Source organism: Esox lucius, chromosome 1, assembly GCF_011004845.1.
Source record: "Esox lucius isolate fEsoLuc1 chromosome 1, fEsoLuc1.pri, whole genome shotgun sequence".
NCBI classification, from domain to species: Eukaryota; Metazoa; Chordata; class Actinopteri; order Esociformes; family Esocidae; genus Esox; species Esox lucius.
Genome location: NC_047569.1, coordinates 34340220 through 34356175, shown reverse-complemented (window position 1 = coordinate 34356175; position 15956 = coordinate 34340220). Strand labels below are relative to the sequence as shown.

Genomic DNA, 15956 nt, shown 5'->3' with positions numbered 1-15956 from the left:
AGATTTGAATGAACTGTGTCTATATTGAATGTATTTATTGGTTAGTTTTGTGTTGCAATACGGAAATGTTAGTGAACGCTGGGTTTGTATGTGTAATCAGTTGATACCTACAATATATACAGTGGGGAGAACAAGTATTTGATACACTGCCGGTTTTCCTACTTACAAAGCATGTAGAGGTCAAAAATCCAGAAAATCACATTGAATACTTATGTCGGTGAGACATAAGTATTTGATCTCCTACCAACCAGTAAGAATTCCGGGCTCACACAGACCTGTTAGTATTTTTTTCGAGATGACGGTCAATCTCCCTCGGTCTGTGGCTCCATGCAAGATCTCACCTCGTGGGGCATCAATGATCATGAGGAAGGTGAGGGATCAGCCCAGAACTACACGGCAGTACCTGGTCAATGACCTGAAGGGAGCTGGGACCACAGTCTCAAAGAAACCAATTAGTAACACACTACGCCGTCATGGATTAAAATCCTGCAGCGCACGCAAGGTCCCCCTGCTCAAGCCAGCGCATGTCCAGGCCCGTCTGAAGTTTGCCAATGACCATCTGGATGATCCAGAGGTGGAATGGGAGAAGGTCATGTGGTCTGATGAGACAAAAATAGAGCTTTTTGGTTTAAACTCCACTCGCTGTGTTTGGAGGAAGAAGAAGGATGAGTACAACCCCAAGAACACCATCCCAACTGTGAAGCATGGAGGTGGAAACATCATTCTTTGGGGATGCTTTTCTGCAAAGGAGACAGGAGGACTGCACCGTATTGATGGGAGGATGGATGGGGCCATGTATCGCGAGATCTTGGCCAACAACCTCCTTCCCTCAGTAAGAGCATTGAAGATGGGTCGTGGCTGGGTCTTCCTGCATGACAACGACCCGAAACACACAGCCAGGGCAACTAAGGAGTGGCTCCGTAAGAAGCATATCAAGGTCCTGGAGTGGCCTAGCTAGTCTCCAGACCTGAACCCAATAGAAAATCTTTGGAGGGAGCTGAAAGTCCATATTGCCCAGTGACAGCCCCAAAACCTGAAGGATCTGGAGAAGGTCTGTATGGAGGAGTGGGCCAAAATCCCTGCTGCAGTGTTTGCAAACCTGGTCAAGAACTACAGGAAACGTATGATCTCTGTAATTGCAAACAAAGGTTTCTGTACCAAATATTGAGTTCTGCTTTTCTGATGTATCAAATACTTACGTCATGCAATAAAATGCAAATTAATTACTTAAAAATCATACAATGGGATTTTCTGGATTTTTGTTTTAGATTCCGTCTCTCACAGTTGAAGAGTACCTATGATAAAAATTACAGACTTCTACATGCTTTGTAAGTGGGAAAACCTGCATAATTGGCAGTGTATCAAATACTTGTTCTCCCCACTGTATATATACACACAATGTCATGAATTTATATGAAATGTAATGGCCTTGCGGTTCCACTCCACTGTGGACGATCCGTTTTTAAATGAATGACCTAAGGCAGTACATAACTGGGTTCTTTAATTTACTGTGTATTTGCCTAATTACATTGGAATGTTGGACCTTGAACTGCTATCTTGGGACCCACTCCGGCTTGCTACTTATTAGTCATTCATTTGGATTTCACCCCCCACACACGTAGCTGAGACATACATATGTGTCACATGCAGTCTTGCCTTATTCGACTGACGGAAGCGCGCGAGTCATGAGTAAAACAAATATTATGTTAATTCCAACGCAGTCGCGATAAATCACCAGCGAACAGAACCCCATTAAAATGTGTTGCCTCATCAGTCACACACACTCAGTGCCAGGTTTATTTGATTTTGTTCCAGACATAGTTGAGATCTCACTGGCTGCAGCTCCAGATTGGGAATCACACGTTTGGCTTTTTATTTATTTTTTCTTGCAAAAAGATGTGACTTGTTTAAAGGGAGAGGGGGGGGGGAAACGTATTCACACCGGTGTAGGTCGTACAACCCCATGGACCATATGTGGCATCTCCAGGGAGATTGCATGGCTTGTGGCACAGTTTGTCTGGAGAATTAATCCAGTCCACTGTGTGTACTGTGCTCTGCCAGTGTGTGCCATCAGGACAATGGGTTGCCAGAAAGTAATGTTTATTCTCTGCTCTTCCCTAGCCGCCATTCTTGACGACCCTATGGAGTGCAGTCGAGGAGAGCGACTGGCCATCACCCTGGCGAAGGACAGCATCAACCGATCTAGTAACCGCTCCACGACGGGGAAGCTGGAGGTGGACATCTTTGAGCTGCTCAGAGACAGTGAATATGAAATGGGAGAGACCAGTAAGTAAGAGGGACGGAGAGGATGGTAGAATGAAGAGGCTGTTAACTCTATTTTTACAGGAAAGAAAGGCTAGCGCTTCAGGCGGAGCGACATTAGACTCTCTGCCTCTCTGCCACTGCCTCTCTGTGCCACTGCCTCTCTCTGTCTCTGTGCCACTGCCTCTCTCTGTCTCTGTGCCACTGCCTCTCTCTGTCTCTCTGCCACTGCCTCTCTCTGCCACTGCCTCTCTGCGCCACTGCCTCTCTCTCTGTCTCTCTGCCACTGCCTCTCTCTGTCTCTCTGACACTGCCTCTCTGTGCCACTGCCTCTCTCTGTCTCAGTGCCACTGCCTCTCTCTGTCTCAGTGCCACTGCCTCTCTCTGTCTCTCTGCCACTGCCTCTCTGTGCCACTGCCTATATCTGTCTCAGTGCCACTGCCTCTCTCTGCCTCTCTGCTACTGCCTCTCTGTGCCACTGCCTATCTCTGTCTCTCTGCCACTGCCTCTCTCTGCCTCTCTGCCACTGCCTGTCCCTGGCTCTTTCAGAAATCCCTTAAGTACAGAGAGATGTCTAGAGTGATTCCGTAGACAAAAAACCCCCACATTTGTTGGACTGTCATGCAATGTAATCCAAAGAATGGTCCATGGGGAGAAGGATTGTTCCCATATATTTGACATTTGTCTCCCTTTGCACAATTGTGATTTTCTTTTGTGTGGCATATTTCTGACATTTTGGTTTAACCCACGCCTCCTTTAAGACTCCATAATGTTTCATATGTAGGTGCTACAAAGCAAAAGTTTGTGTTTTGTGAAGCTTTTCAGCTTGCTATATTAAATATGTATGAATATTAGAAAAAGTAAACTTGAAATATGTTACAGGCATATCAAAGGGTTAGGGTGGGAACATTGTATACAGATACATTGGCATGGTAGGGAAGGTAACCAATTGCAGCCCTCCTTTTACTTATATCACGGAAAATCCTGCAAATGACCTTTAGAGGGGTGACCACTACTAATACATTTTCACATTCACTGTGGCAATACTTAGAAATGGGATTATACATTTCAGAGAGATACCAGTTCGGTATCTGGTATCACCCATGTATTAGAGTATATTGAAGTAATAAAGTATAGGTTGGACTATTCTTAAGCACAAAGCTTTGAGGCGCGCCTAGATGCAGCACTTAGCTATGGTATGTTGGAAATTTACCCCAAACTCCTGAGGTGCCTTATTGCTATTATAAACTGGATTAGGGCAGTAATTCCCATTCCCATGGGATTCAGTCTCACAAACCACGTCTAGCAGCCAATCAACAGTCTTTGCCTGATCAAGATTCAAAACATGTGCAACTTTGGAAGGATTAATAATCCAATATGTTTGCCTTAGGACACTCTAGCGACTCCTTTTGGCTGCTTGGGGGCCAGTGAGCGCAATCAAAGTAAGAGGCTGGAGAGTGTGTTCCTTCAGCCAGGTAAATATTCCCGTCTACACTTCCTGATTGAGAGAGGAGCATAAGAATAAGAACAGCATCCGATGTGCTTCAGAAGACCCCTATCTCGACATTGACTGTCCAGAGTCGGGTGTGGAGTTACTGTGATGAAGCAGAGCCTTAAACACTAATTGGATTTAATAAAATGTTTACATGTGGCTTCGTTTTCATTCTTGTTGTGATTATAATTTATCCCTAAATCGTGTTTTGATGATTTGTTTTATTACAAAGACAGTTGCTTTTGACTGCAAAGCATTTTGACAATCAGAATCACCTTTAATCACTAATTAAAGGGGCATTGTGTAGAATCCTGCACGACTTGTCTCCTCATCGCCTTCCCTTACCAAATGAGACCGGTATATTATTAGCTTGTCCAGGGTGGTTTGGGATTCGAAGGATAGTCCTGCGATTGTCTAAAGCGAGTATAAGGGGATTACAAGTCAATGCAAACTGACAAATAGACCGGCGAGATAGTTTAAATGTGGAATATTTCAGGCACTTGAATCTATTTTGTAGAAAAAAGATTACTTGAAACATTAACATAAAATGTGTAGGTAGATGTCTACTGGTCATTTGTGAATGTATTTATGCTAGTAGAACAGTAAAAATCTTAGAAATTGCCCCTTTACATTTCCACATATTCAGAAATTACTATGTGTAACGGGGCTGCTGGTAGTACGCAACATATATGAGCAGAACTGACAAAAGGTGAAAGTACAGTAAGTTTGACTCTAACAGGGCAGTAGGGGGGCAGGGAGTTTCCGGGCTTCTCTGTAGAATCGACAGATAAAACATTATTGAGTTTAAAATATCCACTAAACAAAAATATAAACACAACATTCAACAGTTTCTGCCACACCTGTCAGGTGGGTGGATGATCAAGGAGAAATGCTTACGAACGGGGATGCAAAAAAAAAAAAAAACAACGCTTATGTTTAATTTCAGCTCATGAAACATTGGACCAATAATTTAAATGTTGTGTTGATATTTTTTTCAATACAGATATGTCAACTTTAATATTTGTTAGTTTCAGATACAGATGTCAACTACTAGTCTACAATTCTTCCTTCAAAGGGTGTTGGTTTGTCTATAAGAAGTTAAGAGAAGGTGCCGATGTGTTTGAAAATAAACTAAGTTCTCAATGCCGTTGCTGGGTTTAAAATATTTAGAAGATTTCTGAATTCAAGTTATGAACTACTTATTTTAAAAACATCTGAATTAACAGAATGGCAGGAAACTTTTATGATATATTTTATTAAAATAGTAGAGGTTAGCACAAAGTGTTATGGAGTATTCTAATCCTTACAAAAGTTAATTATGTTATGGATTAAATTTTGAAAGTACATGTTTTTTTTTGTTTTAAGTAATCAAAGCCTATCTTGTGGAATGGATACAATTTATCATAAAAGAACTAACCAACTCCATCTTTATGGCCAGATTGAGCGGTCATGTTTACATGTGTAGCACCCTATCCCACGTTTATGCCATTTGGGCGGGCCCTGAGTTCTTATAACCAATCTGTTTATTATTCCCAATTACCCTAACCAAATTGTAGGTATTAACTTCGTTTTTATCTTAGTCTCTAGAGTCAATTAACTTTTGAATCTTAACACACTAATAATAAAGAAATTATATCAAGGAAATATGATTTTGACATTTTAGATTATTATTCACATTTTAATATGACACATTTCAACCAGAGCCATTGAAAAGAGAGTTGCGACACACTATGATCTCGCCGCCATGCAGTAACGTGGTTTATATAGCTCTCAATAGTTCCAAACAGAGCTGCGCTGTCAACCAGTTTGAATGAGTTTAAGCGGGACAGACAGCAGCAGCTATATTTGCAGCAGCTATATTTGCAGCAAGTTCCTAAATACGACCCATAACTGTTAATGGGATTGATTTCAGTATGGCCAATGTACCCATGCATCCTTCCTTAATCATAGATGTACCATGTATCAGAAAACACACACACACAAAAAAATGAATAATACATCCATACGATATGATGTACACATTGTACAGACTAGTATAGGCCTACTCTTAAGTATAAATATGTACACAACTAACCCTAACCCATAATATATAAATTGTATATATATATATACCTATGTAGGTATGTATATGTATATATACACACACACACACATACATTTACATACATAAAGTCCGGAGCACCTGCTGTCATTTTCCTGCAAATCCAGGCCTATTTTCTATGTCGGAGGTACATCTTTTTGCCCCAAATCTTCAATGACAGCCACTTCTGACCAGACTTCTCCAGACAATAGATGGGTGTACCAGGGTTCAACTGTTTTCTGCAGCTCTGACCAGATGGCACTGCTAAACATCTTCCGAAAACAAGGGATGATGCTGTTTGTGGCATAATGTGTCTTTCATCTGCTGCTGCAAGTTTTTCTTTGGATGATCACAACGGTCCTCAACATTGTCAGTTTATTTGTGCTTCTTTAAAAGAGCTTGGACAGCACATCTGAAAACGGCTGCCTGCCTTTTTTGTAGTGCTCAGTATAACTTTTGACAGTTAATGATCTTATCCAAGTTAACTAAAACTGGCTACATAAAACAAAACTACTGACTAGATTCATGAGAGGTCGGAAAATGTGTTTAACAGTCAAAATTACAATAATTACCAGCAAGCGTACTTCGGAAGCTCCTAATATTAATGGTCTTCAGTGCTGGAACTATCAGTGTTTGGAACTATTGGCTGCTCCACGACACGTGTTACTTCCGCATTCCAAAGTTCCTATGGCGGCATATGGGAGTGTCGCAACTCTCTTTTTCAACGGCTCTGATTTCAACCAGCACTAGCAATAAACACTCAAATGAAACAGTTATCATTGGTCTACTTGGTTTGTGTAATAGACAACATATGTAAAACCAAGCATCCACAAAACAAAGAATGAAACATTTACCCCAAAGCAAATTATCACACAAATGTATGCATTCACAAGCACATGGTAGACTGGCCAGTGTATGTTGTAGGCCCAATACGACACTCGCGTACATTGAGACCCAAAACTGTTTGGTCACTTCACTCCTACAGAGGAAATAAAAGAAACAATCCAGTACCTCAGGTAAGTCCCATCAGCACGTTAGTAGTCAACGCTCTATATAGAACAATGTAGCTAACATCCGCTAGCATAACAGTGCTGTTCTTCTGATACTGTATACTATTAGCTACTCACTTCGACTAATGAGCAAGATAACATAATACATGTGATATATAAACACCTTAAACATTGAATATAAATCAAGCTATATATATATTAATACTGTGGATTACAGGTTCCTTGTGACAGCCTATTGTTTAAATTCAACACTGATGTTTGCTCCTAGGGGTTTAAGGCCAGGTGTTTTGTACAAGCTCTATGTGACAACTGCTCATGTAAAAGGGCTTAATAAATACATTTGATTGATTGATTGGTTTAGACAATCTATAAAACGTAAAACAAACGATTTACGGAAATATCGTTCGCCAAGACGACAAAAGTTTTCTGAACACGTTTTCTTCATCTAACCATTCACTTCTCACGCAGTGTTGCCAGGTTAAGAAAAGATTTCCAGAAAAACGACTGCTCAAAACCAGCCCAAAATTCTTAAAAACTAGTCCCCAAAAGTGGACTAGTGCACAACATTTACTATTTTACCAGTGAACTTATTTTTCTTGGGTTACACATGTTTCAGGAGTCCAGTGTTATGTTGATGTCTGGATTTCATACTGTAAACCTTGGTTTGTTTCCTTGGTAACCGGTACTTGTTTGAATGACTACCCTGAACAATGAGGTGGACAGGATTAGGAAGAATCCTAATAGCATTTCCATTTGCCTATTAACATGGCCTTCTGAACAAACAAAGTGCACTAATATTTTAGCAAAGCATTACAATTTCAAGAAGTAGATTTTAGTTCTGATATTTGGATAAAATACATCAGAATATTATACTTTTCTTTCAAAGTCAGGAAACCAGTCTGTTTAGCAAATATTCCTTGATCCCTGTGGATTATTGGCCCTTAACACAGACAAAAACTGACTAGAAGGTTGGCTAAACTAATAATATCTGTAAGCTAGAGATGGCCATTTGAGGCTTCATTGCCGTTCTTCTAGCAGCAGGTTATCATGCTAGCAGTTCTAACTCAGATTTTCTTTTTCAAAATAAAAGCCATAAGTGAAATATATAAGGCAATATAGTTATCAATCTAGTCAGTACATTTTATGTTTAATGACTGTTCCAAAGCTGCTGTTGTCTGTTCTTTTTTACAGACTAGATTGTTAACTATATTGCCTTATAAATTTCAATGATGGCTTTTATTGTGATAAAGAAAATGAGTGCTGCCAGCATAATATCCTGCTGCTAAAATAACGCTAATGAAGCCTCCTTTGGCCATCACTACTATAGGCAATTTTTTTGAGCTGGGGCACCTTAAAATGACAACTGTACCCTGATTTTGAATAATTCAGAAAAATCACTAGGATTTAAAAGACTGATAGCCCCTCATCACATAAAACAACTGTATCTTCCTGCTCTGCTGGCCGCTTGCAAACCATTTTTATTTAGTGGTGTAGTGGCGATGACCAGGCAGCAATAGGATTAGGGATGGATGAGTGGCACCAGTCAGGGGGAAATGTCACACAGCCAGCACTACCTGCGTTGCCCGGCCCTTGCCCAGAGTGTATGGGTGCACGTGTCTGCCCGCTGGCCTGGCCGTAGCCGTCACACATCACCACAGCACCACAGCTGCTCATTCTCGTTTACTCAGGATCTGTTCGGGATCACTTCGGGACGGAAAGTCATCTGAGATCACCAAGCTTTGTCCAGGTGTTTCTGGTTTTGTGCCGCCTGTGTATGGACGCTTTAATGTGTTTATACATATGGATATGGAGATGAGTGGCATTCCTTTGACGCTGTACTCAGCTCTTGTGTTTGAGTTGCACTGACACATTTTTAATATGAAGACATTGATTTCAGAAGAATCCATTGTTAATTTACAGAATGGACTACAGACAACAAAATAAGGTTGTTTTTGTTCAGTGTTGGCTAAAAGTAAACCTGTCTCATAGTTGATCTAATATAAGAAATTCTATCCAAATAAAGAAATTAAAGTCCACTCTGTCCCTATTCATCCAACATCAACAAAAGGCACAAAAAAGTCTGTACTCATCTCATCTTCATCCGCTTATCCGGTCGCGGGGGCAGCAGCTCCAGCAGGGGATCCCAGACTTCCCTTTCCCGAGCCACATTTGCCAGCTCTGACTGGGTGATCCCGAGGTGTTCCCAGGCCGGTGTCGAAATATAATCTCTCCACCTAGTCCTGGGCCTACCCCGAGGTCTCCTCCCAGCTGGACGTGCCTGGAACACCTCCCTAGGGAGACGTCCTGGGGGCATCCTTACCAGAACCACCTCAACTGGCTCCTTTCGATGCAAAAGAGCAGCGGCTCTACTCCGAGTTCCTCACGGATGGCTGAGCTTCTCACCCTATAAAAACTGACTGGAAGGTTGGCTAAACTAATAATATCTGTAAGCTAGAGATGGCCATTTGAGGCTTCATTGCCGTTCTTCTAGCAGCAGGTTATCATGCTAGCAGTTCTAACTCAGATTTTCTTTTTCAAAATAAAAGCCATAAGTGCCTACCCCGAGGTCTCCTCCCAGCTGGACGTGCCTGGAACACCTCCCTAGGGAGACGTCCTGGGGGCATCCTTACCAGAACCACCTCAACTAGCTCCTTTCGATGCAAAAGAGCAGCGGCTCTACTCCGAGTTCCTCACGGATGGCTGAGCTTCTCACCCTATCCATAAGGGAGAAGCCAGCCACCCTTCTGAGAAAACCCATTTCAGTCGCTTGTACTCGCGATCTTGTTCTTTCGGTCATGGCCCAGCCTTCATGACCATAGGTGAGGGTAGGAAGGAAAATTGACCGGTATATCGAGAGCCTTGCCTTCCGGCTCAGCTCTCTTTTCGTCACAACGGTGCGGTAAAGCGAATGCAATACCGCCCCCGCTGCTCCGATTCTCTGGCCAATCTCCCGCTCCATTGTCCCCTCACTCGCGAACAAGACCCCGAGATACTTGAACTCCTTTACTTGGAGTAACGCCTCATTCCCTACCTGGAGGAGGCACTCAATCGGTTTCCTGCTGAGAACCATGGCCTCAGATTTAGAGGTGCTAATCCTCATCCCAACCGCTTCGCACTTGGCTTTGAACCGGTCCAGTGAGTGCTGAAGGTCACAGACCGATGATGCCATCAGTACCACATCATCTGCAAAAAGCAGCGATGAGATCCCCAGCCCACCAAACTGCAACCCCTCCCCACCCCGACTACACCTCGATATCCTGTCCATAAAAGTAACAAACAGGATTGGTGACAAAGTGCAGCCCTGGCGGAGGCCAACCCCCACTTGGAACGAGTCCGACTTACTACTGAGAACCCAAACACAGCTCTCACTTTGGACGTACAGGGATTGGATAGCCCTCAAAAGGGACCTCCTCACCCCATACTCCCACAGCATCTCCCAGAGTATCTCCCGGGGGACCCGGTCATACGCCTTCTCCAGATCCACCAAACACATGTAGACTGGATGGGCATATTCCCAGGCCCCCTCCAGGATCCTTGCAAGAGTAAAGAGCTGGTCGGTTTTTCCGCGACCAGGACGGAATCCGTATTGTTCCTCTTCAATCTGAGGTTCGACTATCCGCCGAACCCTCCTTTCCAGTAGCTTTGAGTAGACTTTCCCAGGGAGGTTGAGAAGTGTGATACCCCTGTAATTGGCACACACCCTCTGGTCTCTCTTTTTGAACAGGGGAACCACCACCCCGGTCCGCCACTCCTTAGACACTTTCCCCGACTCCCACGCAATGTTGAAGAGGTGTGTCATCCAAGACATCCCCTCCATACCCAAAGCTTTCAACATTTCTAGACGGATCTCGTCAATCCCCGGAGCTTTGCCACTGTGGAGTTGTTTGGGTACCTCAGTGACTTCTGCCATGGAGATTGACGATGCTTCCCCATCCGCCTCCAGCTCTGCCTCCACTATAGAGGGCGTGTTAGTGGGATTTAGGAGTTCCTCAGTGTTCCTTCCATCGCCCAATTACCTCCTCAGTTGAGGTCAACAGTGTTCCATCCTTACTGTACACAGCTTGGATAGTTCCCCGTTTTCCCCTCCTGAGGTGGCGGACGGTTTTTCAGAAACACCTTGGTGCCGACCGAAAGTCCTTCTCCATGGCTTCCCCAAACTCCTCCCACACCCGCTGTTTTGCCCGCTGTCTGTACTATGTAGCCAAAATACTTTTGGGATTTTATTTTGAGAGAGTGAGAGAGAAACATCAGCTATAGTTCATAGTAAATGAACATTATTTCAAAACAGATTTATTAATTGGCCTCAACTTTTGAAGGCATTAAAAGACGTATTATCGTTATACTAAAATACTAAAATAAACATACATTAATATTTTTAGGTAGTTGGCTAGCAATGTTGCTAAAAAAAATAGGACCCCGGACACCGTCCCATGACTTGTGCGACAGACCATGATGTAGTCGAGTTTCAGGAATTGCAACTTGTCTAAAACTTTTTCCATACATTACATTTTTCAAACCTAAAAAAAAGGTTTAACCTCCATACATTTCTATAAAAAATGGTGATAGGCCAGCTGAAAGGTTCTATTTATTAGCAAAACTTACCGTTGTTTTTATTGCATTTACATTTTGAACTTGAGAGGATTTTTTTCTCCGACCACTAGAAACCAATGGCCGATAGTAGGAAGATGGTACAGTAGCTACTATTTACAGAAGGAAGCTCTCTTCCGATTTACGAGTTATGTTCAAAGCATCAAACCTAACAGAACATGCTGCCAAATGAACACGATTTTATACACTTCTATACAATCTGGAAGAAGTTTAAAAAATTATGGAACGGTTAACGAAAAAAGCAATCACAGAGAATATATATTGACTAATATATTGATTTATTTAGGTAGGGCTAATGAATTCGTTAGGCCTATAAAAAATAGGCCTAGCGATGTCCCTGCCTGTCAGGCTGGTTTGGTCTCTGTTGGGTTATGCCATGGTGGGAGGGGAGGACGGCGGACAGACTCTATTGGATGACTAAGGGATTATTTATTAATCATTTGATTCACTGCTTCTCTAATTTTATATCTGGAGCTCTGCTCCACTGGCTCATAAATAGCCCCCATTTCCTCTTCCTTTATACATCTTTCCCTTATTTGGTGGCAATCCTCAACCCCAGCTAGTTAGTCTCTCTCCACCTCTGTGTTCCAAATGGCACCCTACACCCCACCGCCTTGGTCAAAAGTAATGAACTAAAAAGGGAATAGGGTTGGTTTGGGGAAGCTACCCTCATCTCAAAACAGTGGTATACCTCCTCACTACCTTGGAGTGTTAATTAAAGACAGGGATTACAGCCCCACCTGAATTTGCATTTTGTTCCCCATGCACAGAAGATTAAAGCCCAAACTCGTGTGTAGTTGAGTGAAAATATTAATGTTGTATTTCCTTCTTCCGTAAATGTTTTCCCTTTTAGACGCTTGTTTCCCCCTACTGGTCATTGACTGATTCTATGTCATGATATTAGGCCTGGTGAATTTGACATATGCATCAACAAACAAAACAATAGTTTTGTGACACAATGTGTTGTTAGTGTTTGTCAGTTGAAATATACAGAGGGCTCGAAGTCATCACATCCATAGAACATGATCAAGTGAATAGGTGGCTAATCCAAAACCCCCACAGAGCATTTGATGCTTGAGGACTAACCTGTGGGAACTGCTGGTTGAGACTAGTCATTCTGCATTAAACCGTACTCACACAGTTATTCAATATGTGAATGTGGTACTTTCACCAGGCTCTTTCTGACTTGGTGCTGGCCTCTGTGTTGACAGTGTGCCAGATCCTTTCCAAGGGAGTGGTAGCTGTCCTGGGTCCCTCTGCCAGCCCTGCTTCCAACTCCATCATTAGTAATATCTGTGGCGAGAAAGAGGTGAGTGCTGCCTTTATTTATTTTTTATATGACAATTGCACTGCTTGCCAGTCATAGAGTGTAATGGAACAATATCAGGTGTCATTTCTATGGGCCCTCGGGCATAAACTACTAGGAGATATTTCATTTTCTTTTTTCTTTTCTTTTTTTTTGGGGGGGGGGCTATATTGTGCTGTATTATAATATTTGATACTGTTATTGTTTTAGGCTGAGAGTCACAGTTGTAGCTTTAAAGCAAAATTGTGTCTATTCTTCACATTTGGCTATCGTATGCCATCTTGCGGTCTCAGACTGGGGCCTCCCAGGGGCCACTAATGTAAAAATACACTGTGTATATATTTGGAGGTGGGAGGCCACATGCTTGTGTGCCTGTTCGGTGATCTGGCCCTGCCTTATTGATCTTTTCAGTGCCACAGCTGATAGTAAAATGTTATACAAATCAATTGTTTTGGACTCCTGTTTTGTGAATTGAACAAAGTTATGTTCCAGTGGGGCCCAAGAGTCAGGGGCTAAATGCAGTACAACATTGAACTTATCCAATCAGCTCTCTGCTGATTTGTAATTGGCTTGGCTCTGCCAAGTGTTTTGTGAAATATGAATTTAGAAGTTTTCAACTCAAGGACTATTGGGTTGTTACTGTATGTTTTTAAATGTTTCATTAGTATCCATTGATTTGTGGATGGTTTGCATAGGCTACAGTGTAGTAATTGCATAGCGCTACAGTTTAAAATGTGTCTACTTGTATAATACCATACATGCCCAATAATGAGATATGGTGACCATTTGATCGGTCTTTAGGCTTGGACTCCCTGCAGATTTAACGCTGCCCGTCCCTATGAGGTTTTCTGACTCTGAGCTCATTCCCTGTGTGAATGCATTAACATAAAGATGAATCTTACATTCTTCAACAAGTTAACTTTCTGTAATGTATTCGTTGGCCCATACACCACACGAGACGCCACACCTTAAGGCATATGGGACTGTTAGAACAGATTCCCCACTTATTTTCCGGGTTGTAGTGTTGTGCAGACTTTCTTTTTTCAGTAAAAGTTCCATTTGTGAGCTTCTTGCTTGCTTAGTACCTCCCATGAGCCAAACTACTGGAGGTAGAAACAAACATAGCAACAACTCAATTTCGAATCACTGCAATGTGCTTCAAAACTCCACAGCAACCTCATGTCTCTTTTTGGCTATACTCAGTGTCAAAATCAAACCTCCTAGCTGTTTCCACTATAATGAGCACAAAGGGATATAATTCTAAATGTGTGTATTTCCTGCTTTGCCCTGGAATACAACATGAAAACTTCAGATCCCAGTCGAGTTGTTTGGCTGGGATTATTTGGTGGGCAAATGACCTGTGTGCTGTCAAGGAAGAGCTGTGGCCATCGCCATTGCGTTTACACAGCCATAGATGCTAGTTACTGTCATTATAATGGCAAATGATTTAAACCTTGCTTATCATACAACCATGCCAGTGGAATTAACTACTGAGATCTGTGGGCACAATTGTAGTGTATAATTTATTAACAAATGCGAATGCACTTACTTTGCTGTTCGAGCTACTGTCTGAACATTTTGCATAACAATCCCTGGCTTCCTTCATAGAACAACCACATTTAATGGAGAGTTGAGAAAACATGAATTATTAGCTACTTCTACTAGTGAACTGTAAACTATTTGTACTGTGTGTTAATGTTTATGCTTTTTCCAACTGTAGCTGAATATAATGCAAGGGTGTAGCCTAATCATATTAGATACAATATATGGCCAAATGTATTTTTACACCCTACTAATTATTGAGTTCAGGTGTTTCAGCCCCACCCATTGCTCACAGGTGCATTAACTCCAGCACACAGCCATGAAATCTCCATAGTCAAACATTGTCAGTACAACTGGTCATACTGAAGAGCTGAGTGACTTTAAACCTGCACTGTCATAGTCAGTTCGTGACTATGACAGTGCAGTCAGTTCGTGAAATGTCTGCCTTATGTGTGGGAGTGTCTAGGAGCATCAACAGCTCAGCCACAAAGGTAGACCACGCAAACTCACAGAGCGGGACTGCTGATTTGCATCATCTGTTGCATAATTCACTACAGAGTTCCAAACTGTCTCTGGAAGCAAAGTGGGGTCCATAAAGACATGGTTCGACGAGGTTGGTGTGGAGGAACTCGAGTGGCCTGCACAGAACCCTGACCTCAACCCCATAGAACACCTTTGGGATGAATTGGAACGGTGATTGTGAGTCAGGCCTCATCCATCAGTGCCTGACCTCACAAATGCTCTTTTGACTGAATGTCCACAGAGACACTCCAAAATCTGGTGGAAAGCCTTCCCAGAACAGTGGCAGCTGTTATAGCAGGGGGGGGGTCTAAATAAATGCCCCAGGTTTTGGAATGGGATGTCCAGCAAGCCCATAGAGGTGTGATGGTCAGGTGTCACTACCACATAATTTATATATATACGTTTCCTCCTCACTAAAGCGATATACGGATCTAGTGAAAATCTACCATCTTTATTTTTTTTATTACAGCAAAAATTTTGTTACATGGCATATACATGTTATGTGATTCAAGTCACTGGTTCTTGGTCTCTGCCAAGACAAGGAAATAACAGGCTCTGGTCTTACTGTGCGTGCAGTTCCCACATGTACCCTGTTACTATTTACTACTTTAGAATTTTAAACATCCCACCCTTATAGCTTGAGGTTGGGATGTTTAAATTAACTTGGAATGTAAATGTAAATACTGTGCTCTACTCTGTTGTCTTATCCTTATTCACATTACTGTCCTCATTTGCCTTGTCATACTGTAGATGTCATGAAGGAACCGACAAGCAAGTATTTTGTTGAAAAGCTGAATCAGAAGAACATTGGTAGCTTATTTATTGACACTGTCCTGAAATGAGAGACCTTTGGTTATTAATATACGTATATACAGTATCTCACAAAAGTGGCACCTCATGGCAAAGAAATCTATGAGGATCTGAAAAAAAATTGTTGCTCTCCATAAAGATTGCCTATGTTATAAGGAGATTTTTAAGACCCTGAAACTGAGCTGCAGCATGGTGGCCATGACCATACAGCGGTTTTACATGACAGGTTCCACTCAGAACAGGCCACCAAACAGTCGACCAAAGAAGTTGAATGCACATGCTCAGCGTCATATCCAGAGGTTGTCTTTGGGAAATAGATGTATG

General features: G+C 42.3%; 1 protein-coding gene across 1 annotated transcript in view; it reads left to right on the top strand.

Annotated features, from left to right (window-relative positions):
- grik4 (glutamate receptor, ionotropic, kainate 4) overlaps window positions 1-15956 on the top strand; it is a 371059-nt gene that overhangs the window by 219367 nt on the left and 135736 nt on the right. The window contains exons 4-5 of the mRNA XM_020047780.2: window positions 2122-2286; window positions 12664-12761. Of these exons, the coding sequence (XP_019903339.1) occupies window positions 2122-2286; window positions 12664-12761 (263 nt within the window). The remainder of the gene's footprint in view (window positions 1-2121; window positions 2287-12663; window positions 12762-15956) is intronic.